This window comes from Arvicola amphibius, chromosome 1, assembly GCF_903992535.2.
Source record: "Arvicola amphibius chromosome 1, mArvAmp1.2, whole genome shotgun sequence".
In the NCBI taxonomy this organism is placed as follows: Eukaryota; Metazoa; Chordata; class Mammalia; order Rodentia; family Cricetidae; genus Arvicola; species Arvicola amphibius.
The window spans coordinates 182,465,836-182,492,039 of record NC_052047.1 but is presented as its reverse complement, the minus strand read 5'-3'; the positions used below and the strand labels follow the sequence as shown (position 1 = coordinate 182,492,039).

The window sequence follows — 26,204 nt, the reverse complement described above, 5'->3', positions numbered from 1 at the left end:
CGTGGTTACACCCGGAAGCGCGTTGCTGGCTGACTACGTGCTGGACGCTGAGAGCGGCGGATCTGGTATGTGGACTTCGCGGGTGTCCGAGAGTCTCCCTGGGTCTCCCCTCGGTGGGCACCTCCGCCGCTCAGGCCTCCCAGCCCGGAGAGGCACGGGGGTCCCTGGGAACGACATCAGTCTCACTCTCTTTCGGAGCGGGCGCCACAAGCCAGGCCTTAGTCCCCTGGTCACCGTGAAATTCGGGGAGGGGGCGTGAGGACTTGAGGGTGACATTGCTGAAGTGCTCAGTAAGCAGCTCCTGGGCGGAGCCCCTCCGTGACGCAGTGGCGCCGGCCGAGAGACTCCGTCCTAGGCTAGCTGTTCCCGTCGGAGCATCACCGGCTCTAGTCCCCACCCTTCGCCTCCAGCCCTCACTGGACTGTGGGAGACAGGACAGAGGCCACAGGGGTGGTAAAGCGGATGCAGGAGACTTTCTCAGGTTGGCCCTTCTCCAAGCTCCCTCTTTTTAGAGCAAGATATAAGGGCAACAAAAGTTAGAGAATGAGGGTTGCAACCTTTGAAGATAATTACTGTGGCAGTAAAACCTGATGCCCACCAGAAGCACGCCCATGTTTCCCGGAAGTTGTCATCGAGGCCAAGTCTGAGGGTGGTGCAGCCAGGCTCAGAGTTTCTTTGCAGAAGATGCTGAAGCCCCAGGAGCGAACTTCCTCTTTGGCTTCAGATTCTTCTTGCTTTTTATCAAAACAGGGAGGATTCTGGGGTGAGCTTGTTTCTCCTGCCATTTGAAGCTGGGAAATAAGAATGACACCCAAACACCATTCCTATCCCTAAGCTGAGCCTACTGCGCTGAGGTCGTGATCTGGCTGGTTCCGGTTCTGGGTGACTCTCCCTGTAACCGTAGCAAGGCCCAGGAGGAAGGTTCCTTGGTCTCCCAGTGGGAGTTTGAAGTTCAGACTTGAATGTGACATGGGAAAGCCCAAACTGGAACCAAACCCTGATGCTTTTTTGTTAGTTTATGGCACCTTCCCATCCCCCTGTCATATCGCTCGCTCACAGCAAGCTCCCTGGGGCTGCTCAGTGACACTGAGTGTCTGAGTGACACCAAGTATAGAGCAAGACCTCTCCTGCAGCAGAGGAGGTAGGAACCAGTAAGGATGTCATCGACACTTGCTCCACATAAAAGGCTCTCTAAGCTCATGGTTCCCACCATGGGGAAACCTGTGACTTTTCAGCCCTAAAGCTTGTCCACTCTCAGGAACAGGCAGCGGTGGGGACCAGCGTCTCTGCATTCTTTCACACCCTCTCTGCCTTAAGCATTTGCAGCATCAAGGATGCTCTGCTCTTCCCTGAACTGGCCGGAATCTAGCTGCTTGGAAACTCTGCAGTATTTCTCGCCAAGGTAAATGATCTTCCTCTCCTGGGGTCAGCGTGGGGGGATGGAAAGGTGGGCAGCACCCACTCTGGGGCCGTGGAAAGCAGGATGAGGGCGGTGGATTGAACCACTGTGAGCTTTGTCCGGCTTCTCTTACCCACCTACCTTCCCTAGCCCCAAGCCTGATGTCACTACTTCACTAGGGTGTAACGAAACCCCAGAATGGCTCTCGCGGCAGTGGCTGGCATTCAGCAGAAGTCTCAGTGAATGTCCCACGGGCTGCGGCTCCTACTCAGGCTGAACTCACACATGTGACCTTCCATCTTGCTGCTCCCTGGAAGATGAAGTGTGTGTTGGTGGCCACTGAGGGTGCGGAAGTGCTCTTCTACTGGACAGATGAGGAGTTTGAGGAGAGCCTCAGGCTGAAGTTCAGGCAGTCAGAGAATGAGGAGAAGGAGGAAGAGGTAAGTGCAGGATGGGCTGTCTCAGGTGGGAGTGGGAGAGGAGCCATGCAAAGCCACCTGAGGGAAGGAGCCTACAGAGCCTCCTCCTGGCCCGCAGACAGCCGAGGCTCTCAACAGCTGAGCCATCTCTCCATGTATGCAGATGCTCACTCATTTCCCAGCTGCCCAGACCCAGACCCAAGTAATCATGCAGAAACTATATTAGTTACAACACTGTTTGGCCAATAGCTTATGCATATTTCTAGCTAACTCTTACATCTTAAATTAACCCATTTCTATTAATCTGTGAATCACCACGAGACTATGGCCTACCGGTAAGGTTCTGACTGGTGGCTGGCGGCTGTTGGCTTTTTCCTTCGGCAGCTACACGGCATACCTTTGACTCCGCCTATTTTCTCTCTATACCTCTGTTTGGATTTCCCACCTGGCTTTACTCTACTAAGCCACTGGCCAAAACAGCTTCTTTAATAACTAATAGTAACAAAACATATAGCATATTCCAGGCCCTGTACTCCTTAAGAAACCCCCTAACTCTGGGGCTAGAGAGATGGCTCAGCAGTTAAGAGCACTGGCTGCCCTTTCAGAGGATGTGTGTTCAATTCCTAGCACCCACCCACATGGCAGTTGACAAGTGTCTCCAATATCTGTAACTCCAAGATTTGACACCCTCACACAGACGTACACCCTCACACAGACATACACCCTCACACAGACATACACCCTCACACAGACGTACATCCTCACACAGACGTACACCCTCACACAGACGTACACCCTCACACAGACGTACACCCTCACACAGATGTACACCCTCACACAGACGTATACCCTCACACAGACGTACACCCTCACACAGACATACATTCAGGCAAAACACCAATACACATGAAAGGAAAAAGAAAAACACCCAGCTCTTCACAGAAGAGGTATCTACCATTTTATATCCCACCAGCCACTGCCCAGGGCCTGGCTGATACTTGCTATTTATCTTTTTAATTTAGCCAGTTTAATAGGTGTTGGATAGAATCCCATATGTTATTTTTCATCCTTTGGTGACTAATAACTCTGGGAGGCTTCTCATGTGCTACTTTGTCATATCGTTCCCCATATTTAATCTATGTAATCAGACTTTCCTTTGGGCTGCCAGACAGCTCCCAAATAACAACATGAAGACATTATTATTATAAAATCTTGGCCTTAGTTTAGGCTTGTGTTTTTTGTTTGTTTGGTTGGTTGGTTGGCTTTTTTTTGGAGGGGGGGGGGTGTTTGTTTATTTTGGTTTTGGTTTTAGTTTTGATTTTTCAAGACAGGGCTTCACTATGCAACAGTCCTGGCTATCCTAGAACTCACTCTGTAGACCATGCTGGCCTCGAACTCAGAGATCCACCTGCCTCTGCCTCCCGAGTGCTGGGATTACAGGTGTGCGCCACCACCCATCACTTAAGCTTGTTTCTAACTAGCTCTTATAACTTAAATTAACCTGTTTTTGTTCATCTATATCCTGTCATGTACTGCTTCTTCTGTCCATCCTGTTTCTTCTGTGTCTCCTAGAACCTTCTCTGCACCTGGATTATCTCCTCCCTCCTCTCTCTTCCCAAAATCCCACCTATACCTCCTGCCTGGCTGTTGGCCATTCAGCTCTTTAGTAAATGAATCACAACAATACACCTTCACACAGCATACAAATATCTCACAACAGATCAGTTTTCTCAAGTTGTTCTTACTGAATTTTCAGAATTTCTTACATAGTTTGAACATGTCTTCAGTTAGATCTCTTTTGCAAGCATTTCCTCTCGTGCTCTTAAGAGGCCTTCATAGAGGGCTGTCTTCTGGGGGTGGCCTTGGTAATATTCTCACCAGCGTCATCCTGAACTGCAGTTGTGCAGAGAAGAGGACGGATCAGGAAAGAGCTCTTAGCTAGGACCACCACATCTAGAAACAGTCACAACTGTACCCAGGGATCCATGTATGCATGTCCGGGCAGGTGCTTTTGTGTGTTGTGCACAAAGTTCATTCCACAACATCTGAACTTTCTAAATGTTGTAAAGGAGAGCATGTGGTTAAAAGGGTACTAGTGAACATGGTAGAAATGGCAGAAAAGATTCCTCTTGAACGTGGAATTGTTGAGCCATGTCTGGGCAGCGTGAGTTAATTCCTGTTGCTAGGCTGACTATGGAGGGGCCAGGGAGGCTCGCGGGGTGAGAACTGCAGCACCGCGCTGTGCTGAGATTGACATCCTGAAAAGTGCTGCGCACCTCTGCCGTAGGTGCATCTTCAGTCCTCCCTAGGAATACATTTATTGAGCAGGAACACACTTCTTCATGTCTTAGTATACAGATCTGATGATAAACTTAGGAATGTTGCACTTAGTATTGCCTGTTGCTTTGTGTTTCCCTGTAAGCTGAGCGCTGAGGGAATGCAGATTTTAGTTGTAACTTCGCCAGTACTTCTTTCTAGAGGCCTGCTGCCATTTTTGTCTTCTATGAAATTTTTGTTACCAGGGAAGACAAGATTACAGTTTTGTCTGACAGACTGAGGTGGTGTGGTGTATTCTTAGTTATCAAATTCTCATGTAGTGTGGGGCTTTTAGTTGGTGAACGAGGAGAGCATGGTACATACTGTATGAGCTCAGTCACCTTATGTATGCACATTGGCAGAATCTAGGGACACGTCAGGCTGAGCTGCTTGTGATGGGGTGGCTTTGTTTTTGGCTTCTCGTTTTGTTTCTTCTAATGCTCATATCATAAAATAGCTAAAAGCTTCTTTTAAAAGCTTTTAAAGAGATGGGGAGAGAGAGTACCTTCAAAGAGCACGCGTTTTATTTCTGGTAGCACAATCTTCCATTTTTGCAATTACCGATTATGCTTTTGTTGACACATCTAAGAAATCTTTGCCTGACTTCAGATCACAAAGAATTTTCCCCATATCTTCTCCTGGAATTTGTATAGTTTAGGGTTTGGTTTGGTTTGGTTTGGGAGTTTGTTGCTTTATTGCTGTTTAACTTTTATTTATTTGTATACATGCATGCACATATGTGCACATGCTTGTGAGCATGCATGCACATGTGTGCACATGCTTGTGAGCATGCATGCACATGTGTGCACATGCTTGTGAGCATGCATGTACATGTGTGCACATGCCACAGCCCATTAGTGGTGCTCAGAGAACAACTTGGGAAAGTCGATCTTTCTGCCATCCTGGGAATGAAACTCAGGCCATTAGGCTTGGTAACAAGCATCTTTATCTACTGAACCACCTCTAGCCCCTATTTCTGCTCAGATAAGATCTCACTTGGGAAGGAGATGGAAATTTTTAAATATAAAAAAAAAAAACCATGAGGAAAAAAAAAAAGATCTCACTAGGTACAGCCTCTAATCTGCAATTCTCCTGCCTCTACCTCCCAAGTTCTGGGATTACAGACACACACCTCCATGACAGATTTACGCTTTGGATTTCATATTAGACCCACTGACCCTTTTTGCACTTGAATGTATGACTGAGAGCTTCTCTGTATATGAACATCCAGATAGTTCATTTAATATCACTCAGAAATGGCTACCATATTCTCTTATTAATTCCCATTCTGCCTTTCACAAGAGTCATTTATTTTGCATTTTTTTCAGAGTTAATTTTGGAATAATTTTTTTTTTATTAGAGGTGTGATGATGTCCTGGTAACACAATCGAGCTGCTCCCCAGAACCAGGGATGAGGCTAAGGCCTGGCTGAGCTGTCTCCCTCTGCTGACCCCAGCACCCTCACCATCAATCGCCTGTGCCTTGTCCTCTGTTAGGAGAGATCACAGGCATTCGGATGATTTTCTAAATTAAAATCCAGTCCTGTCGCTTTCATTTTTAAAAGTTAACACATCTAATCTTTAAGATTTTATGAGAAATATTTCCCCAGGCAGTGGTGGCGCACGCCTTTAGTCCCAGCACTCAGGAGGCAGAGGCAGGCGGCAGTGAGTTCGAGGTCAGCCTGGTCCACCAAGTGAGTTCTAAGACAGCCAGGATTACACAGAGAAACCCTGTCTCAAAAAAATCAGAAGAAAAAAAAAAAAGAAAGACAAGAAATATTTCAGTTCTTTCTCCTAATTAAAATCTGGTACAAGAACAAAGTCTCAAGTTTTCAGTTTCTAAGTAGCTAGTATAAAGGAACACGTCCTCAAGTTCTGTTTGTGTGCATAACACACTTAGTTTCTGCTGAATAACGTCGTTATTATAGGGAGCCTGAGAGCGCAGAGTAGTTTCTGAATAGCTCACAAGCCCATCATCGGGCTCCATTAGCTCCTAACTCCCTGCTTTGGGTCTTTACCTTTTCTATAGCAGGGATCAACCACATTCACAACTTTATTTCTTGATTTTTTTCACTTCATTTTATCAAATCATTTTTGAATTTTGCTATAAACCCAAAAGCATAATTCTTAATGTTACCATTGTATTCCAATATATGAATGAATATATCTTCACTGGACTATTTCTCTAAATATAAAGATATTCTATACATATGTATACACATATGCACACTCACATATATACATTATATGTGTATATATATATATATATCCTAGATAGCTGTCACTGTGTAAAATAATCTATATTTGTGATTGAACTTTATCCAATTATTTGATACAATTATTTCTAGAAATAAAATTGAGTTAAAAGCCATTCAAAACATGTCCACACTTTATAATTTATCAAGTCATATACAAGAATATTTCTTTACACTCTGTATATATTGAAAACTTTTTGTCTCCTTCCACCACAAAATATTCTCAGTAGAAAATCTCCTACCTGTAGGGTGAGTTACTGCACTCAGTCTAGATTATTTTACTGACCTTCAATATAATCTGTAACAGTTAAGGAAGGCAATAGGACTTGAATAAATTGCAAGCAAGTGTTCCTACCTATGCTGGGCGACAGTCATTTAACAAATACTGAGAGCCCTTTCAGCATATACTCTGTGTCCAAGGGATTTCCATGTTGTTGGAACAGTGCTATTTTAAGTAGCTATATGAATTCTTCTCCTTAGCTAAAAACCTCAGAAACTTTCTTCTGCAACCTCTTTGTACGACAGAATTTTTATCTGGTCCCTGGCGTTTAGGTGTAAAATAAATGTGGAATCAGACAATTGTTGATAATAGATCATTTAAAAAATTAAACAATTCATTTGTATACATATAAATTCACTAATGAAAGAGGAAAGCAACGTTAAACACTAATGACATGAGTGTGCTTATTTATTTTTACAAAGGACCAAAGCCTGGGGCTGGAGAGATGACTCAGTGTTAAGAGCATTAAGTGCTCCTTTCAAGATCTGAGTTCAGGTCCATCATCCACAGTGGCAGTTCATATCCACTTGTAATTCCAGCCCCAGGTGTCTGCTGCCCTCTTTAGCCTCAGCAAGCACCTGCATGTGCTCTCTCTCTCTCTCTCTCTCTCTCTCTCTCTCTCTCCCTCTCCCTCTCCCTCTCCCTCTCCCTCTCCCTCTCCCTCTCCCTCTCCCTTTCCCTCCCTCCCTCCCTCCCTCCCCCCATACACACACGCACACCACACACAAGTTTAAAATAAAATAAATCTTTTTTAAAAACTAATTAAACTTTCCCATATTGTTTGGTATTGCAGCACATAAAGCATCTTCAATAATTCTGGGCTGATTGATATTTTGATTTTATAATTGTCGATGCCAAGAACAGCACTTCACCTAAACATTAGCACAAAATAGTAGAAGTATGTTTATTGCCATTTCTCCATTTTAACTCTGCCTAAAACCAAATCAAAATTTATCTAGTTATTTTTATGAAATTAAAGTCAATCAGTCCAATATCTATTTTTAAAATTAAATATTCTAACACAATACAGTCTGAGGTAGACTAATTTATTATATGTGCAGGAATGGCAATAAGAAATATTAAGTCTTTGTCCTCCATAAGTAAATCATTATGTTTCTATAAAAACAGAAAACTGGTGTATACAGTAAAGAACAAAACCCAAATCCCTGACATACACTGGTCTCGAATCTGCACTGGGGTGTTTAAAGGCTGTGTTGATGGAGGAGAGTTATCTGTCTATGTTTCTTTTATTGGTTAATTAATAAAGAAAACTGCCTTGGCCCTTTAAGAACAGAAAATTAGGTAGGTGGGGTAGACAGAACAGAATTGTGGGAACAAGGAAGTAGAGTTAGGGAGAGACGCTTCAGGCAGTCGCGTGGTGAGGCTCCATGCTGCTCCTCTCCGAGATGGACGCAGGTTAAGATCTCTCCTGGTAAGCCACACCTCGTGGTGCTACACAGACTAAATATGGGTTAAGAAAGATGTGAGAATTAACCAATAAGAGGCTAAAACTATGGGCCAGGTAGTGATTTAAAAAAATACAGTTTCCGTGTAATTATTTTGGGTAAAGCTATCCGGTTGCTGGGAACTGGGCGGCGGGAACGCAGCCCGCCGCTTCCCACTACAGATTGGCGCCCAACGTGGTCACTAAATCCACTTAAAAACCTTGCCCGCTTAATTAGATGCCCCAAGGATTCTATGGGGGTAAATGTGGCTCAGTGTCTTGCAGGTTTGTCCAACCTTCTGGCCTCATGACAAGATAGTATCTGCCAAGTTCATGCTTGATAAACCATGCAATTGAATTGCAAAAGAAAAGAAAATTCACCCAAACTACCCTCATGTTTCAAGTAAATTTGTGGCTCTGTGTCGGGCACTCGCAGCTTCTCTTTGGGTACATGTGGCTTGTGACTGCAGTCAGACATACCTACTTGAATGTTTCCTTCTGAGTTTGGACCCTGAGCCACACAGTCACTAGTCTGAGCCCACCCTCCTTGTCACCACATGAGGTCTGGAGCAATCTCTCCTCCTACCTTCCCATCAGGGCTATAGTGACCCCTCAGGTCTAACACTGTGGGTCTCTTGCTCGAAGGCCTGGGTCTTGTTTGTTCCTTCATCCCCAGTATCTGGCACACTTTCAGACTGTGCAAGCTATGAGTGTGTCCAACCTTGTTTGTAGACATCAATGTCCAAGTGTCAGGTGACATTCCTGCAGGGTCGGCAGTGTCTGAATGTCAGGCATCCCTGCAGGGTAGGCAGTGTCCGAATGTCAGGCAATGACATCCCTGCAGGGTGGGCAGTATCCGAATGTCAGGCATCCCTGCAGGGTGGACAGTGTCCGAATGTCAGGCATCCCTGCAGGGTAGGCAGTGTCTGAATGTCAGGCAATGACATCCCTGCAGGGTGGGCAGTGTCTGAATGTCAGGCATCCCTGCAGGATGGGCAGTGTCCGAATGTCAGGCATCCCTGCAGGGTAGGCATTGCTCTGTCTGCTCCCTTGCAGCTCCCTGCACTGGAGGACCAGCTCAGCACCCTCCTGGCCCCCGTCATCATCTCCTCCATGACGATGCTGGAGAAGCTCTCAGACACATACACCAGCTTCTCCACAGAAAATGGCAGCCACCTCTATGTCCTGCATCTGGTAAGTACATGGCCCTGCAGCCCTCAGTGCACCCACGGTCCACTTCTGTCTAGTCCTTGGGAGCCCGGGTGCCTCTTTCTTGCCTTGGGCTGTATAGCTCTTTGGGAAGCAGTATCTACAGCTTAGGAGAGTCCTCTGGGTCTCACCCTCCCTGTATTTATCCTCTGAGACCTGGAAGGCCAAGGGATAGCCCAGGGGACCAACTGACACTGGTGACTGCCCACAGTTTGGAGAGTGCCTGTTCATCGCCATCAATGGAGACCACAGTGAGAGCGAGGGGGACCTCCGGAGGAAGCTGTGTGTGCTCAAGTACCTGTTTGAGGTGCACTTCGGGCTGGTGACTGTGGACGGCCAGCTCATCCGGAAGGAGTGAGTCACTGGCCTCATCAGGTCCTCTGCCTAGTCGGGCCATAAAAGCGGAGCCCAGCAGTGCCTTGGCGACCATCCACTCTGATTTCCTTTTGCAGATGGGGAAACTGGGCAGAGACTTTAGACAACCTCCCTAGCTGGTTAGTGACAGCATCCCAGCCTGGCACACCCAGCACCAGTGCTCTGTAATTAGCTTATCCCTTCTGACTTCTCAATGAAGCTGTTTAAACTCTCTATAGAAAAATATGCAGTTCCCCCAACCTTGTGACATACTGGGCCTACACTCAGAGCCTCAGTGGCTGAGCGTGGTATCGAACTTCACCCCATACATGGAGCAAGAAAGGACCATGGAGAAGGGCAGGTTGAAAGGCAGACCCAAAGGAGTACAAATTGGGATTGCCTGATTCTCCCGTATGGATGGAAAAGTCACATGGTTTGAAATGCTGTGAGTTTTGCAGGAATGTGAGCATCAATGAGGCACTTTCTGGATCTGCCAGCACTGTTTTCATGGATTGTTTTAGCCCTAGAGGCTGTGGCATAATGACACAGACTAGAGCTGTAGCCATGGGTGCCTAACACAGCCACAGTGGCGGGGCTGGCTAATACCCCTGATTTAACCCTGAGTGTAGACCAGATTCTCTGTTTATAGGGCCCTGTGTAGATCAGAAGCCTAGGAAATGCAGGTGCCTTCTTGCCTCCTTCTGGCTGCCATTGATTGATTGATTGATTGATTGATTGATTATCTATTTCAATGTGGGGATCAGACTCACAGCCTTACCCATGCTAGGCAAGTACTCTACCTGAGCTGCATCCCCACCCCCAGGTAGGCTTATATATCTATATGAGAAGGAGACCAGGAATGAAATCATTTCCTCCTAGGGCCTGAGCTCTGTTCCCTGTCTGTGCTCACAGCCTCTCCGTGCACTGCTGGCCTCACCGCAGGTGTCTGATGCTGACCTGGGACAGGGTCTTTGGATCTGGGCTAGAGATGACCCCTTTCCACTGACCCCTGCTCTCCCTGGCTCTTTCCCAGGCTTCGCCCCCCTGACCTGGAGCAGCGTGCCCGAGTGTGGAAGCACTTTCAGAGACTGCTGGGGACATACAGCCACCTGCGGGAACAGGAGCAGAGCTTTGCTGTGGAGGTGACTCAGACCCAGGAGTGTCAGGCCTCGGGGGTGTCAGGTCCCTAGAGGTGTCCAGCTGCAAGACCATGTTCTGACCATAATGGGCAAGAGGATAGGTAGACCCTGAAATTCTCCAATTGTCCTGTTCTTTCTGCCCGTGAAGTGGGCTAGGTACTTCAGTGCACCTTCCCATAGTGAGCAACTAGATTCTGGTTGAGTTTCAGGCCAGTATTTGGGGCTCATGATAAATCACAGAACCTTCTGAAAATAGCTTCTTTGACCTCATTCATCCCAGGGGGGTGGGGAAACTACATTGAGCTTAAACAAGAATGGACAGCAGTGAGCAGAAAAAGGAGGCAAGGCAGGTGGCTTTGGTCAGTCATCCTCTCCACTCCCTCGAGGACAAACACAGGGTCCCTCTGTGTATCTCACTCATGACATTTGTCAGAGTGAGCAAGTTCAGCTGAGCCAGAACAGGTGCTATAGAGTTTCAGCTCTAACAAGTACCCAGTGATACTGTGCGGTCTCATTATTCTTTGAAAACTATTAAATTAGAGGGTGGGTGTGTCTCTCTCTCTCTCTGTCTCTCTCTCTTTCTCTGTCTCTCTGTCTCTCTCTCTCTCTCTCTGTGTGTGTGTGTGTGTGTGTGTGTGTAAAATGTGCTCATAGTTAAAGACAGTCAGATATACAAGAAACTTGGCTACCATAGTGAGAGTCAGGACATCAGGCAATTCCCAAAGGTTTGGATACCAAGGAGTTAGAATTACTAGATAAAATACAAAATAAAACTTTTAAAGACTGGGCCCAGGTTAAGAGCACTGACTGCTCTTCCAAGGTCCTGAGTTCATTTCCCATTAACCACAACCATCTATAATGGGATCTGCTGCCCTCTTCTGGCATGCAGGCGTACATGCAGTCAGAACAGTATATGCATAATAAATAAATAAATCTTTTTAAAAATTGAAGATATGGAAAGTAACACCACAAATAGAAATAGTAAAGGATTCCAAAATGGCCAGGCAGATTTAGAAAAGAACTCTCACGGGGGTGTAGGCGTGAAAGCTGATTGGTGAAACAGTTCGGGCTACGCTGAAGAGCAAGTGAGACAGAAGAGAGTTCGTGGACTGGAAGTGGATCCGAAAGCATTCGTCTTTCAACCCCGCTCGTTCCCTCTGCCAAGAAACGGACCTACTGTGTGCCAGGAGAAGGGCCACACTGTGATACCAAAGATACACCCTGCTCTTGAGGGGAAATCAAGCATACGTGCACTCTAAATACACAGCAGAGTGGCCTGGTGCCGTATTACCCTCTCCACTAAAGTCTGTGGCAGCAAAAAGATGGCGTGGCCAGCTCTTTCTTAGGCAAGGCTGCTGCAGGAAGAGGCCTGATGCAGTTAAGATGAAATTCCCCAAACCCGCCAGACCTGGAGGCTCTGTCATGTCTGTCTCCACCTTCCCAACAGACCTCCCTCACTATACAGCGGTGACGTGGGCCATCCATCAGTCTCAGGGACCCTCGTGTCTAGTTCGGCATGATGCACTGGTAGCTCTTGAACATCTGAGATGCGGCTGGTCCAGACCCGCTCTGATGAGTGTCTAATGTGACCAGGCTTTGATAACAACACAACTATTTGATGAAAAATGCCTTTGTACTTCAGCATTTACATTATGTCCATAATATTTTGTGAAAATCTTTTCACTTTTTGACATTTGTTTGTGTGTGTGGATGTTTGTGTGAGTGTGGGCAGGTGCACGGGTGCCATCGCATGCCAGTGGAGGTCAGAGGTCAGGAGTCAGTTCCCTCCTCCCGCTGTGTGGCTCCAGAGGCCAAACTTGGGGCAGCAGGCTTGGCAGCAGGCGTACTATCTGCCGAGCCATCTTGCCAGCCCTGAGAAACGTTTTAACTGTTCATGGGATTTACCGCCTTCTTCGTGTGGACAGAACTTCTCCAGACTGCCTTTGTAGCCACTGCCTTCTGCTTCTTCCCTGCTCTGTCTGGCAGGCTTTCTGGTTTCTTCAGTACCAGTTTAAAAGTCACCTCCTCAGGGACATTTCTTCGAACACTCTATGTCAGTCTCGGCTATTGCTCTCTAGTTCGGTGTCATGTGTCCCTGGATGGCACATGCTGCAGTTGAGTTTCCGTGTTTCCTGTATGCTGTTTGCCTCTGCTAGGGCCTGGAGCCACACAGGCTTGACATTGCCCATCTTAGCCTGCCAGCTTCTCATACCTGGCATCTAGCGTTTAGTGCCCAATGGGCTAAGGGAATGAAGCCTCCAGCACAGGCTGACACACTGACATGCTTTCCTTTGCTGCCAATCCCTGGCTAGGCAGTGGAGCGGCTGATTCACCCCCAGCTCTGTGAACTGAGCATCGAGACGCTTGAGCGACATGTGATTCAGGCTGTCAACTCCAGCCCTGAGCGGGGCAGCGAGGAGGCCCTGCATGCCTTTCTGCTTGTGCACTGCAAGCTGCTGGCTTTCTACTCCAGGTAACCCCGGGGCCCTGACCTTAACCAAGACCCTTCCAGATCCTTCTCTGCAGGATCTTGACAGCCCAGACCTGTCCCAGGCTCGGGTCTCAAACCTCATCCCACTCCCTTCTTGGGGTTGGTTCTAACCAACGCTTAGTCTATTGCTAATTTTTGTTTATATATGTAAAACTTTGATTTTAACAGTTGATAGGCTAATCTTTAAATCTTGTATATCTCCAGCAAGGCTTAAGTGACATGCTCACAGGCTGCTCTGCCCTGTCTCTGCAGCCACGGTGCAAGCACCCTGCGCCCAGCAGATCTCCTGGCACTTATCCTTCTCGTTCAGGATCTCCAGCCCACCCAAGACTCCATAGAAGAGGATGACGACTACAGCCCTCAGGTGTCCGGGCAGCACAAGGAGAATGGGGGGCGGGGGGGGGGGCATTTGTCCTCCGACTCTAAGATGGAAGGAGAATTCTGGAACGGGCGGTCTGGAGGTTGTGCTGATCTGGGGAGTCGGTCCTGTTCGATGCTTGGGTCTTCCCCTTAGTGGTGTGAGCCGAGCACTCAAGCCTTGCCATCTTAGAGCCTGGAGTTCCTTCTCTGTGCAGTGGGGAAACCGGGAACATGGCAGTGTCACTTATGCTGGGACCTAAGAGGTAAAGGAGACAGGCCACAAAGAGCCTAGCATCATATTAGCCTTGCCACATGATTGTGTTATTAGCGTACCAGGTTATGCTGGTTCAGATACCAACATGTCAGAATTTCTAGGATCAGAGTACCCTTGAAAGCTAGAGGGCCATGTCCCCAGGCTCGCTCACAGAGCATGGTAGGGAGGAGGGCTTCTATAAAGAGCTGGGAGGCAGAGCTGTGGGAGCAGCCAGATCAACCTCGCCTACTGCATTGCCTTGGTGTTCTCACAGTCATTCCCCCAGAGGAGACCCCTAAGCAGCCAAAACATCCCAGTGCAGCAGGTCAGAAGCCAGAGCACCTCAGGCCCCACCAGGAGTTCTGAGGAGACGGTATGTGCTGGGTGCTGGGAGGAAAGAGGGCGGCCCCATCTTGCCTCAGTCCAGGCCAGGCCTTTCCAACTTTCCCCGGGAGAGCAGGCTCAGCCGAAGCAGCTGAAAGAAGCCCCCTAGGCTCTGGCCCTCATCTAGTGTGACATCTTTCCCAGGACACAGACAGCGTCTCCTTCACTGAGGAGTACTTCACACCTGCTCCGTCCCCTCGCGAGCAGAGTTCAGGTGAAGCCCATGGAGCGGGTGGGTGGAATCATGGGGCAGAAGCCAGTCCGCAGCCTAGAGAATGTGTCTTGGGAGTTAGTGTGTCCTCGTCGCTTGTGAAGGGCTGAGCACAAACACTCTGACTGGTATTACTGAGCTCTGTGGGCAGCCCTCCCCATCAACCCCAACTTGAATCCAAACGCTGCTAAGATCATGCAAATGGCCCCCAAAGCTCTGTGTACTTCACTTACAACTGCATCTGTGTGTTTTCTCTGCCTCCTATGTCTTCATTATAATTAATATTGAAGTTAGTAAAGTTAAACAATAGACCACTTGGGTTCAAGCATATTTTAGAGTGTAAATATTCAGTTTTAGTGGTTTTTTTTTTAACCTCACCTGCTTTTTCAAGATCTGTGAGTAAGAAGTAACAATGTACTGTTAACACTATTAATATTCAAATTGACATTTGAATACACAGCATTGCTTAGAGGAGGATATAAGCCAAAAGCCAGGCTGTCACCATCACCAGGAAAGAACTGAGATCTTAGGATAAAAGGAGAGACCCTATGGCTCACCCACAGGACAGAAGGCTGGCTTTGCGGAAGGGACACACTGGGGACTGTTATAAGAGCTGGCTGTGTACCTTCCCTGGACCAGTGCCTCCCTCTCAGCCCTGCTGCTCTTAGCAGCCCTAGCCAGCTTCAGCACAGCTGAGTCAGTGCTCAGACCTGGGCGCCGGTGAGCCCTGTGTGCCTTGAAGGGAACCTGTGGTGTGCACTGAACTGGAAAGTGATTCCAGCCCCACCTGCAGCTGGGCTCCATGGGCTCTTCCCAAACCACCTAAGCCGAGCTTGTGCAGAGATTCTGACTTAATTAGGCTGAGCTGTGCAGGGTTTTCTTACAAAGGACCCCAAGTGATTGTCACGTATGGTTAAAGTTGCTCACACTGAGTTAAGTGTTTCGGAGCCTTAGTTAGGTCTGGACTGAGCTTCAGGGCACCTGGGAGACCCAGAGGTTACAGAATCATTCATATGCTTGAGCTTGTTTCTGGGGGTTAGGGAGGGTCCCTAGCCACCTTCAGCTTCACTAATTATCCCATGACCTACGGTGTTGATTGCAGGCCTCACATGGCCTTGGCCTTCACAGCACACCACCTTACCTAATCTTTCCCTGTCCATCATGACCCTCCCCGGTACCACCATCACCCCCTTCTCTGGGTGGCCAGGTTTGTATGCCTCGGTGACGTTCATGATGTTCTGGCAAGCACGGAACTCCCAGCTTACAAATGGAGCAAGTGCGTCCCTGGGACTCAACCACCTGATTTACAAATGCATGGCTGCAGTGCAAGTCATTTGTAAACAGGAGTGCGAACACGCCAGGGCATTATGCATACTATGAAGCATGGCCACCCGAGTTGGGGGGGGGGCGCTTATAAATGAGGGTTATTTGCAATGAAGTGCAAGAGAGGATAATACCACAAACATGCAATATTTCAAATACATAGTGGCTTCAGTAGGCTGGCGAGCTCCTTAGGGTGGAAATCAAGCTCAATTCCCGGCACACAATAGGTGCTCAGCAAGCTTGGTGTGTGAATAACTGAGCGGAGGGGGGGGGGGGGTGTTTGCTGCTTCCTGTGTAGAGCCACCTGAAGGAACAGAGAGAAGAAACAAGGAAGGGGTGGGGGACAAGGGAAGGTCTGAGGAATGTGCCCCCCTCCAGATGCTGCCACCGGCTCAGTTCCCAGCAGGAAATTTCTGTCCCTGTTGCTTTTACCCTGCAAATGCAGAGTTCAGCTGGCACTGGGGAGCTCTGAGGGAGTAGCTTTCTGGGTCTACAGCCACAGGAAATGGCCTTGCAATGCCCAGCTGACTTGAACTGTCAGTGATCTAGACCCCCTAAACTGCAGGCGTGGGAGATGGGACGTGCCTATAGTTGTGTTCTCATTTGTGGCAGGTAGCACGCTCTGGCTGGATGGTGGCACCCCACCCACCGCTGCTCTTCAGGTGAGTCTCCTGTGTCCTCTCAGGTACCTCTGCTCTGGGATGCCAAGGACTGGGGTTTCCCTTCTGGGTGACCCCACCAGCCAGAGCTGCACCATGCCTCCTTCAGGCTCCCTAGTGCAGCTCAGCATGGAAGCAGGGCTGGGGAGAGCAGAGTAGATGCCCTCCCCCACGTTCTTGGAAATGAAAGTCCAACTTAAGTTTTAAATATTAAAAAAAATTGAAATTTAGATATCTTTCTTATTTTTAGATGTGAGAAACCAAATCATTGACCAAAGTCAAGTACGGAAGAGACTGGGTGTCACTCAGTCGCCCCTCAAGGATGGAGAATGTTCTAGGGGTCTCCTTCTAGTCATTTGTTATTTTGCACACACACACACACACACACACTCACTCTCTCACACACACTGCACGATGATGTGTGCATGCTGTGTGCATTTTTCTTCTTCACACTTGGCGCCCACTGTACTTCATCCTCCTTTCTACTGAGGCATTCTCCTGTCTCCACAGGGCCCTTCAGCACGTGGGGGTGCTTGGAGATCCATCCATGCACATGTTACTGTCTGTTCAGCATCTCCCAGAACAATCAGTCTATGGCTCCCACTTTCTATTGTATACAACTATTCTATTGTATATATATTGTATACAAATATTCTATTGCATATTACTAGAATGCTCTCCTTACAGAGAAATGTTTGTGGTATCTCTAATGATTTCTTTAATTCTCTATAAGATTTCTTTTGCATGCAGAGCCCCTGTGTCCCCTCCTCAGGCTGGAGTCCTGTTCATACAGGAATTTTATGCCTCAGTTTCCCCAGTATGGAGGGGCGTTGGAATGTCCTGAGTGTGACTGAAATGCCAAGCATGTTAAAGTTCCTTCCTCTCCCTGAAGACAGAGCTTTCCTCACCCAGTTCTGTGTCTCTTCAGATGGCCCCGACTACCCACCCAGCCCCCGCACCTCCCCCACCCATCATGGCATCCAATCCTGATTGGACAGAACAGCCCAACAGAAGCTAAGAGACAGATAGCAGAGAGAACGGGAGCTGCTAGGGCACCTTCAGCAGCATGGAGACCTCATGGGTGGGTTGTCAGGAAGCTAGGCATGTTTGCTCCTTGTGACTTATAGGCTGGGCAAGAAACAGAAGCCATGGGTAGGTGGGCCCAAGTTATAGAAGAGCCTGGGCTTTTCTTCCACCACACTGACAGGTCTTCCTCCTCCACAGACGGCTGAGGACACCCTCCAGAGGCTAGTGCCACCCTCCCCAGAGACTCTCAGCCCCAGAAGGATCTTCCTGGATGCCAATGTAAAAGAAAACTACTGTCCCTTAGTGCCACACACCATGTACTGCCTGCCCCTGTGGCCGGGCATCACCATGGTGCTGCTGACCAAGGTACCGAGCTGCAGTCCCACCCTGGCAACTTTGAGGGCCTGCTGGCCTCTGATTAGCTGTCCCACCCCATCCTGGCATCCACTCCATCCTGGCAGAGTTCCAGCACTTCGCTGGCCCTGGTCCTGTACCAACTGCTGGATGGTTTCTCCCTGCTGGAGAAGAAGCTGAAGGAGGGTCAGGAGCCCGGAAGTGCCCTGCGGTCCCAGTCCTTTGTTGGAGACCTGCGCCAGAAGATGGACAAGTTTATCAAGAATCGAGTTGGGCAGGAGATTCAGGTAGGACCCGGACGCTGCATGTACCCACTTCAGAGAAGAGACGGGACTGGCAGTGGGCCCAGTTCACCTTCACCCCCAGTTAAATGAGGGGTACACAGCTCTGGTTCCCGTCCATGTTTGCCTCAGTCTGTGGCGCTAGTTATCCTCATTAAATGCTAAAAACCAAATAGCTGGACTTGACATTTTCAGAACCTCTTTATAGGAATTTGGCAAAACTCAGATTGTAATCCCAGTGCTTTAGACAGGGCACGGGCTTGCTTAGATAGTCATTCTGTAGCCAAGAGTGGCCAGCCGTGTGTAGTGGAGTCAGAACCTGCCCATCATGGGGCCCACTCCTAGCTGGCCTCATGGAGAGTAGGACTGCATGGAGACCAAGCACAGAGCATGTAGGAAACTTGGTGACCAGGCCATCATGGACGCCCATCAAGGCCCTCCTTGTGGCAGAGTTCTGGATCAGAACATGTCAGTGGTCATCACGGTATCCTCGGTGCCCTGGGCATCGTGGTGGCAACAGTAACTGTTGCAATGCTGACTTCTCACTTTGGGGAGAGTCAGCCAATCCCTTGAGGCTACCCAAACCCATCCTCAGGCCTCCTGCAATACCCTCTTCTCTTCATTCCCCCAGCTTGTTGTTCTCCCCTGAGGGACTCACCTAGTCCCTCTGATGGGCACATGTCTGTGCCCGTCGAGGCCACATGACCTTCACTTCATGCCCTGCTAAGTGATTTCCCATAAGGCCAGATTTGACTGCAGGAAGGCAGGTGTACCTGGGGCATCAGGATGTAGGCAGGATCTCCCTTGGACCTCCCTGCAGAACCCCACCCGGAACAGACCTGTCACCCTTCTTTACAGAGCTCCTGGCTGGAGTTTAAGACCAAGGCCTTTTCTAGAAGTGAAGCAGGATCATCCTGGGAGTAAGTAACCACACTGGGGTGAACGGGAGCTGTTCAGAGGTAGCTGCTGTTCCCTCAGGCCCTGGGGACAGAAGATCAAGGAGTTACAAATGACAGAAAGGGAGTGCCAGGGAGCTGGGGCTAGACCATGGAAGGATAGAGAGGAATGAAGGCCAGGGACATGAGAACCTAACATGAGACCGGTTGCAGCACTGAGCAGGCACCACCCAAGGCAAGTCACATTCCCACTTATTAGCAGAATGGTGTGGTTCAAGGAGATGCTGTGTGGCAGAGAACGCCACTAGGAGAAGCCGGCAGCTGCCTCCCGTGCAGTAAGGGTGTGTGGCCAGAGAATCTGTATTTCTCTCTCTGGTGTCACTGCCCAGGCTGCTCCAGGCCTGCGCAAAGCTGAAGCGACAACTGTGTGCCATCTACCGGCTCAGCTTCCTGGCTACTGCCCCCAGCAGGGGAGGCCCACACCTGCCCCAGCACCTGCAGGACCAAGTCCAGAAACTCATGAAGTAAGTACGGGTGGCATACACACAAGGGAGCAGGAGGTGGCCGGGGCACTACACAGCCACCTAGCTCCAGTCTCCTCCCTCTCCAGAGAGCGACTCCTGGACTGGAAGGATTTCCTGTTGGTGAAGAGCCGGAGGAACGTCACCATGGTGTCATATCCTCTGCCTGCCTCAGCTAACCGGAGAAAGCCCAGAGTTTCCGGGGTGCAAGACCCCAGGGGAAGCTAGATGTGTTTTCTTCTGCCATAGCGTCCCATGTTCCCATCTATAGTGATGGCCCATGGCTGAAATCTCAGAATCCCCGTAGCTCCAGGGTTGTCTTCAGGGACCTTTGTGTCCATGTTCTCCATCCAGCAGAACGCCAGTCCCAGTCCATGAGGGCCAGGATAGTCTCCTTGCTTTGAGAGCTCCATGGATGGTCACAGCGCAGTGGCAAGCAAAAGCTCTGGGAAGGCCCACCATAAATGTGTGTCCTCTTTCCAAGAAGCACATCTGTACACATCTGTGTGTTAGAGGAACTAGTTTTGTTTATACTGGTCTTCAGGGAGGTCGAAGCAACTTTTCCTGTGGCTGTCTCTGGGATTTTTGTCTTAAGCAGGAGGAGGAAGCACAAGGCCCCCTACCCATAAGCCATTGCCCTTCCATGGGAGTCTGTTCTCCTCTCAGATGTGAGGTTTCCAACATCTCAGGTGAAACGGAACAAGATCACGGTGAGGGGTGGGCAGTCAGCCAGGCTCATTCATCAGCTAAGTTGCTCTGTTCACACACCAGCCTCAAGGTGTGTGCTGCTCCTGGAAAGCCCAGCTGTGAACATGACATCTTCCCTCCCGTAAAGTGCAGATTATATTAAACCTGCAGGTGCCGAGAACCTGGATGCAAGGAGGGGTGAGAGCTGAGGGAACAGGAAAATGAGATCCCTGGGCCTTAGTGGAGGCAGAAGCTTGTGTTAAGGAGCCTCACCTGTGTAGATCTGAAACCCCATGGCCAGGGACAAGGCACCCCCACTGTCCCCACTGTTGCTGGCATTTAAGCCCCTTAACTCCGGCCTTCACCTACCTAGAGGACTTCCCAGGCCTGGTGCATTTCATCTATGTGGACCGCACAACTGGGCAGATGGTGGCCCCTTCTCTCAGCAGCAGCGAAAAGATGTCTTCCGAGTTGGGCAAGGGGCCCCTGGCTGCCTTTGTCAAAGCCAAGGTAACTGCTGCTTGTCAGGGCAGGTCACTGAGGTCTGACCCCTGACCCAGGAGAAATAAGCCATTCTGGTCTCTGTGGCGCTAATCGCTTCCAGCGTAGCTCTGCTGTGCTCGTCCACCATTACCCGTGTGCCTGATTACATCTGCCATGAGCTCCTTAGGCCCAACAGCTTACCCTCCTACCCAGAGAGCCTCAGTGCATGTTGGCAGCCGCTCCGGATGTACTTCGGCGTGCCTAGCATCTACAGTGCCTGAACCAGGTCAGCACCCAATGTAAGTGAGTGCTCAGCCAGTATCTTTTGAGTCAGCCGAACTGGAAAGAACACCAGGGTCAACCAACGTGGGCATCAGAATTCTGTAATGAGTCTTTGTCCCGCCAACCAGCACCTAAGTAACGACACAGACTTCTTATTGATTATGAAAGCTCGGCCTATAGCTTTGGCTTATTCCAAACCAGCTCTTATAACTTAACCCATTTATATTAATCTACGTTCTATCATGTGGCATTACCTCCTTTCCATCTTGTACCTCCTGTTTCCTCTCCCTGTCTCCTGGCATCTCCTGTATGCCTAGATTCCTCCTCCTCTTCCTTTTCCTTTCTCTTCCCTGAAATCCTGGCTATTCAGCTTTTTATTACACCAATCACAGCAGCACATCTTCACAGAGTGCACAGATATCCCACAATACGAGTTAGGCAGTGGTGGCGCACACCTTTAATCCCCGCACTTGAGACGCAGGCGGATCTTTGTGAGTTCGAGGTCAGTGTGGTCTGGAAGAGCTACTGTCAGGACAGGCTCCAAAGCTACAGAGAAACCCTGTCTCGGGGGGGAAAGAAATCCTACAACACAATTTGATTTCTTTAATTTTGTCACGCTAGCTATGGACCCCAAGACTCGTGTACTGAGCCAGCACTCTGCCCCTAAGCTACACCCACACCCGGTCCAAGTGTAAAACTGGGTGATTTCTGCTAAGGAAACACCTTTCTTTGTTCTTCTGATTTAACTGACTCTTCTTCATGACAGACTGGTAGTTTTTTTTCTTCTTGAAAGAAGGGGAAACCTCTGCCGTTCCTAGAAGGCCATATTTCATTTTGTGCACGTAAAGTGTATCCTGATAGGGAAATAAGATAGAGGTGGAAGGCCAGCATTGTGAAGCCCTCTCTGTTCTTGCCGGCTGTGTGGTCTTGGCATGATTTAGTTATATTTCAGTTCCTTTTTTAATTCAAATACCTGTTATGAAGATGATACTGTTTCCCACGTAATATCAGTGTGAAAGGTGCGGGTCACTAAACACGATGACCTCACAGAGCAGGGACCACGCATGCTGTGCAGAGCACGGCCCCCTTCCTCACCTACCACCAGTTCCTCCACATCCTGCGCTGGCCCAGTGGGGACTCAGCCATCGCTCCTCATTGCCTCCTTAGGTTCATCCCAGTGCTGCCCCCTCTGCAGGCGCAGGGCTGTGCGACACATTCTAACCTCACGCTGTGTCAGGTGGGGCTCATCCTGCTAACTCTACATGCCTCACCTCAACCATCCCATGATTTCCCATCATGCAGATGTAGCATAATCCACAAAGCCATTCCCTGCTGGGTGAACCTGTAGATGGTCTCCAGACGGTCACTCTAAGAAATGATTTGTGGACACACCTGTGCATATGCCTAAGTCCTCCTCCCTGGATGTCCTCAGTATGGATCCCCAGAAATGCAAGTACAAAGTCAGACAGGAGCTATTAAAGTTATCTCTTTGTGTTGTCGGGTTGTGTTTCTGGAGTTTGGAGCTAGCTCCTGTGTCTATTGCAGATTTAATTAGATGGTCAAGTGCAAAATAAAACCCACATCTCTTCTGCTGAGGCTTCTGACAGAATGGGTCATTTCCCAGCCCTGGCATTACATGGGCAAGCCTAGGAGAGAAGACCTTCCCTCAGGCTGCTCCTAGGCAACCTAGGGGCCTAAAGCAAGAAGCCCCTCAGGGCCACTGTTTCCAGCCATCCCAGTGTGAGCCTACATTTGGGCCTCACCTCTGACTGGATGATGCCACAGCTCAGGGCTCACTGCACATTTAAGTGTGCTTCCCAGTGCCTCTGGCATAGAACCCGTGCGATTGCCTCCCAGTCCTGCAGGCCAGGGCGAGTGGGTTTATTTACAACCTTCTGGTCTGTTTTCTGGGCATGTGTATAGTAAAGTTGCATGAAGCCCTTCCATAGAACTGGAGGTTTCTCGTCCCTCCCGGCCCCACAGCCGCTTCTAAAATAACCACTCAGAGGCTTCATATTAATTCAAACTGTTTGGCCTATTAGCTCAGGCTTGTCATTAGCTAGTTCTTACAACTTAAACCATTTCTAGTCCATATTTTCTTCCCTGGCAGTTGCTGGCATCTCCCTGAACTCTGTCTTCTTTTTCCCTTTATCTTTGCTTGGATTTCCCACCTGGCTCTACTCTGCCTGGCTATTGGCAAAATCAGCTTCTTTATTAACCAAGGGTGATGAAACATTCACAGCATACAGAAGGGCACCCCACATCACTTCCACGTGTATTTTATCCCCACAGCAGCTGAAGGGGGAGCCCTTCCGACATCCGCCCTGTGATGGTTTACCTCCTTTACTCTGAGTCTAGACAGTGTCCCACCTCCGAGAAGTCCTGAACTCCCAGGAACCCCTCAGCTCTGGCCTTTGCTTTTCCATCCAGAGGTCATGGCCATGAGAGTGGTACTAAGCAACCTCCTCTTCCCCAGGTCTGGGCTCTGGTGCAGCTGGCACGGAGGTACCTGCAGAAGGGCTGCACCACACTGCTGTTCCAGGAAGGGGACTTCCGCTGCTCCTACTTCCTGTGGTTCGAGAATGACATGGTGGGTTTGCCCGGTCTCTGGGCAGGACGGTCCTGAGAGCTGTCCACTGCTCTGAACCCTTGGATGCCTTTCTTCTGCGCTCTTCCGTCTGTCTGTCTCATCTCTTATCCCTGGCGAGCAGCAGGTAGGCACAGCACAGGGCGCAGGGCTGTCTAGGTAGATGAGAGCCAACGGGAAGCACTCCCTGTTCTGAAAATGCTCTTTGCCCTGATAATATCTTTAGCTATACTGCTTCAGTAATGTCAACTGCCGTGACCCCCGCTATTTGGGGAGACCCAAGTTCAAAGCAGCTGGCCAGCCTGCTCAGGGGTTGCTTCCAGCAGGGCTCAGGTCTCTAACTGGCCTATGCGGTACTGTAGACATCACCACCACCACCAGGCCACTGGAACCCACCACCTCTCCCTTCCCCACCCCCTTCCTTTCCCTCTCTTCCTTCTTAATGCTTCCTTCTCACTTCCTGCCAGTTGTCTAAGGATCATGCCTCCTTCCCTCAGTTTCTCTTTTCCTCCTGTTCTTGTACCCTTCCTGGATCTTGTTCTCTTCTCCCCACTCACTGGGGGTAACAACTCAACCTTACTATAGTGCGATGTAGTTTCTTCATGTGTCCCTCACAGCCTGGGGGAACGATGGGGATAGGTTTTGTTGACCCACTTTACAGATGGGGACACACTGCTGTCTTGGAGATAAACACCATGTCTAGGTCCACAAAACTCAAATGATGGAGATATGGCCCTTCTAATTCCCCCCCCCCAAGTGCCAGAGCTTCTAGGGACAAGGAGTTGGTGACTAGCGTGACCCCACGAGGCAGTGGGGTGCAACAGAGCTGTGGAGGCCACTCAGGACACACAAGTGTCCCTGACCACTGCTGAGCTATCTCCCTATGGGGGCAGGCCTCATGGTGCCACCCGAGCCTCTGTGGGAGACTCTGTAGGCACCATAATTGTGCCTGGCACAGTGCGCTTTCTCTACAGATCTTCTGTTTCCCCCGCCTCATCCTGCCCAAAGAATTCCCATTTCTTTCAAAGCAGAGACTTGGAGTCTTTTGAGAATCCTTTGCTTCTCAAGACCCTGAAGAACACCCCACCCCAGGTCACTCCCCCTGGGCCGTTCTGAGCTCCTCAGTAACCCAGCTCTACCTGTTTGTAGCAAAAGCTACAAAGTGTGGTCAGAGTTGAGCATTAGACCACACTCCAATGTATAAGGTGATGGTGGCTGTCTACCTCCCAGGCACAGGTACAGGTAAAGGTAAAGGTACAGGTGCTGTCCCAGCATGGGACACACACAGCATAGGGCACACACGGGTAGGGCATACAGTCGGACCCTGCCAGGGCTCCACCTCACATCTCCATTGAACCCACCTTCTGCTCCTTCTCCTCCCACAGGGCTGCAAGCTGCAGATGATAGAGGTGCCTGTCCTCTCTGATGACTCAGTCCCCATTGGAGTTCTGGGGGGTGACTACTACAGGTGAGTCTGACACCCCTAGAGCCCCATTTGTCCCAGGTGTTGGTGGCACAGGCTCAAATTCCCATGGGCAATAGCCTTTCCAAGAGTGAGCGGCTACCCTGATAACAGAAACCTGGGGAGAATCCCACACGGAGAGAGGAACCCCCCACAAACACACTCAAGTCCCTACCGTCCTGCTGCTGGCACAGTCTTGACCACATGGGAAGACCTCAGTAGGGACCCCAGGCTACAACTACCACTACTACACCGTACATACACACACACACACACACACACACACACACACACGTTAGCTAAAATGCCACTGTTCAAGGACAGAGAGCTCAAGAGAGTGACTGTGTCCCTAGGTTGAGCTGGAGCTTAGAGCCATAGGTGATGTCACAGTCTAGGTCATTCTGTGAGAACTGTGGGTTGGGCACTTTGAGGATGGCCTTGCCTGAGTCCTGCCCTATATCCTGCAGGAAGCTCCTACGTTACTACAGCAAAAGCCGCCCCTCGGAACCCATCCGGTGCTACGAGCTCCTGACCTTGCACCTGTCTGTCATCCCCACTGACCTGCTGGTGCAGCAGGCCAGCCAGCTGGCCCGGCGCCTGGGGGAGGCCTCCCGGGTGATTCTGCCCTAGGTGGAGGGTGCTGTCCTCTGCCTGATCCCTAGCAACCTTGCTTGTAGCATTGCCCACAGCTATGCCTCCTCCCCTTGCCAGCAGCCCTGGGTCTCCCACAGGCCACCGCTGATCTCCCACATGGGCTAGTGAGCAAGCCTTCTCTGAAGGGAGGGGATGCCGCACTTCTGCTGACCCCCAGCACTGTGCAGTCAGAGATGGTAAGCTGCCACTCTGGAGAGCTGCCTCTCTGGGTGCCCAGGATAGCACCTGTTAGTGAGGGAGCTGTTAGTGCTGAGGTGGTGTGAAGCTGCCCTCTTCCTGCCATTCTGAGTGGGGGAGCTGTTTCCTACTCCAAATGAAAGGCGCTCCCACCAGCTGGCCAAGCTTGGCTACCTCAACCTGCAACTCTGGGAGAATCCTGTTTCTTCACATTTGACCTGGTAACACCTACCTCTCAGGGTGGTCAGGAGGTACACGGAGTAGGTGCTCAATAAATGTCTGTTCTCATCATTATCCAA

General features: G+C 49.6%; 1 protein-coding gene across 3 annotated transcripts; it reads left to right on the top strand.

Moving 5' to 3' along the window:
• Hps1 (HPS1 biogenesis of lysosomal organelles complex 3 subunit 1) lies at window positions 1-26,204 on the top strand. Of its 3 annotated transcripts, none has more exons than XM_038336408.2 (20): window positions 1-65; window positions 1,318-1,402; window positions 1,717-1,839; window positions 9,169-9,306; window positions 9,533-9,675; window positions 10,709-10,817; window positions 13,127-13,287; window positions 13,558-13,669; window positions 14,193-14,291; window positions 14,447-14,516; window positions 16,449-16,498; window positions 17,720-17,887; window positions 17,983-18,162; window positions 19,015-19,076; window positions 19,442-19,576; window positions 19,663-19,728; window positions 20,626-20,770; window positions 23,502-23,615; window positions 24,998-25,080; window positions 25,542-26,204. In XM_038336408.2, exons 3-20 carry the CDS (start codon window positions 1,717-1,719, stop codon window positions 25,702-25,704), a joined length of 2,121 nt encoding a protein of 706 aa, XP_038192336.1. In that variant the 5' UTR covers window positions 1-65; window positions 1,318-1,402; the 3' UTR covers window positions 25,705-26,204. The 3 variants fall into 3 exon arrangements, with proteins under 3 accessions (XP_038192336.1, XP_038192327.1, XP_038192345.1); XM_038336399.2 differs by having other exon boundaries at window positions 1,579-1,839; XM_038336417.2 differs by having other exon boundaries at window positions 1,550-1,839.

What these genes read in the sequence shown, in the direction of transcription:
- Hps1 (XM_038336408.2), top strand. Translation starts at nt 1,717, where the DNA reads ATGAAGTGTGTGTTGGTGGCCACTGAGGGTGCGGAAGTGCTCTTCTAC. An exon ending in ATGAGGAGAAGGAGGAAGAG is followed by an intron (nt 1,840 to 9,168) that starts GTAAGTGCAGGA and finishes GCTCCCTTGCAG; the next exon opens with CTCCCTGCACTGGAGGACCA. An exon ending in GAAGCAGGATCATCCTGGGA is followed by an intron (nt 19,077 to 19,441) that starts GTAAGTAACCAC and finishes GTCACTGCCCAG; the next exon opens with GCTGCTCCAGGCCTGCGCAA.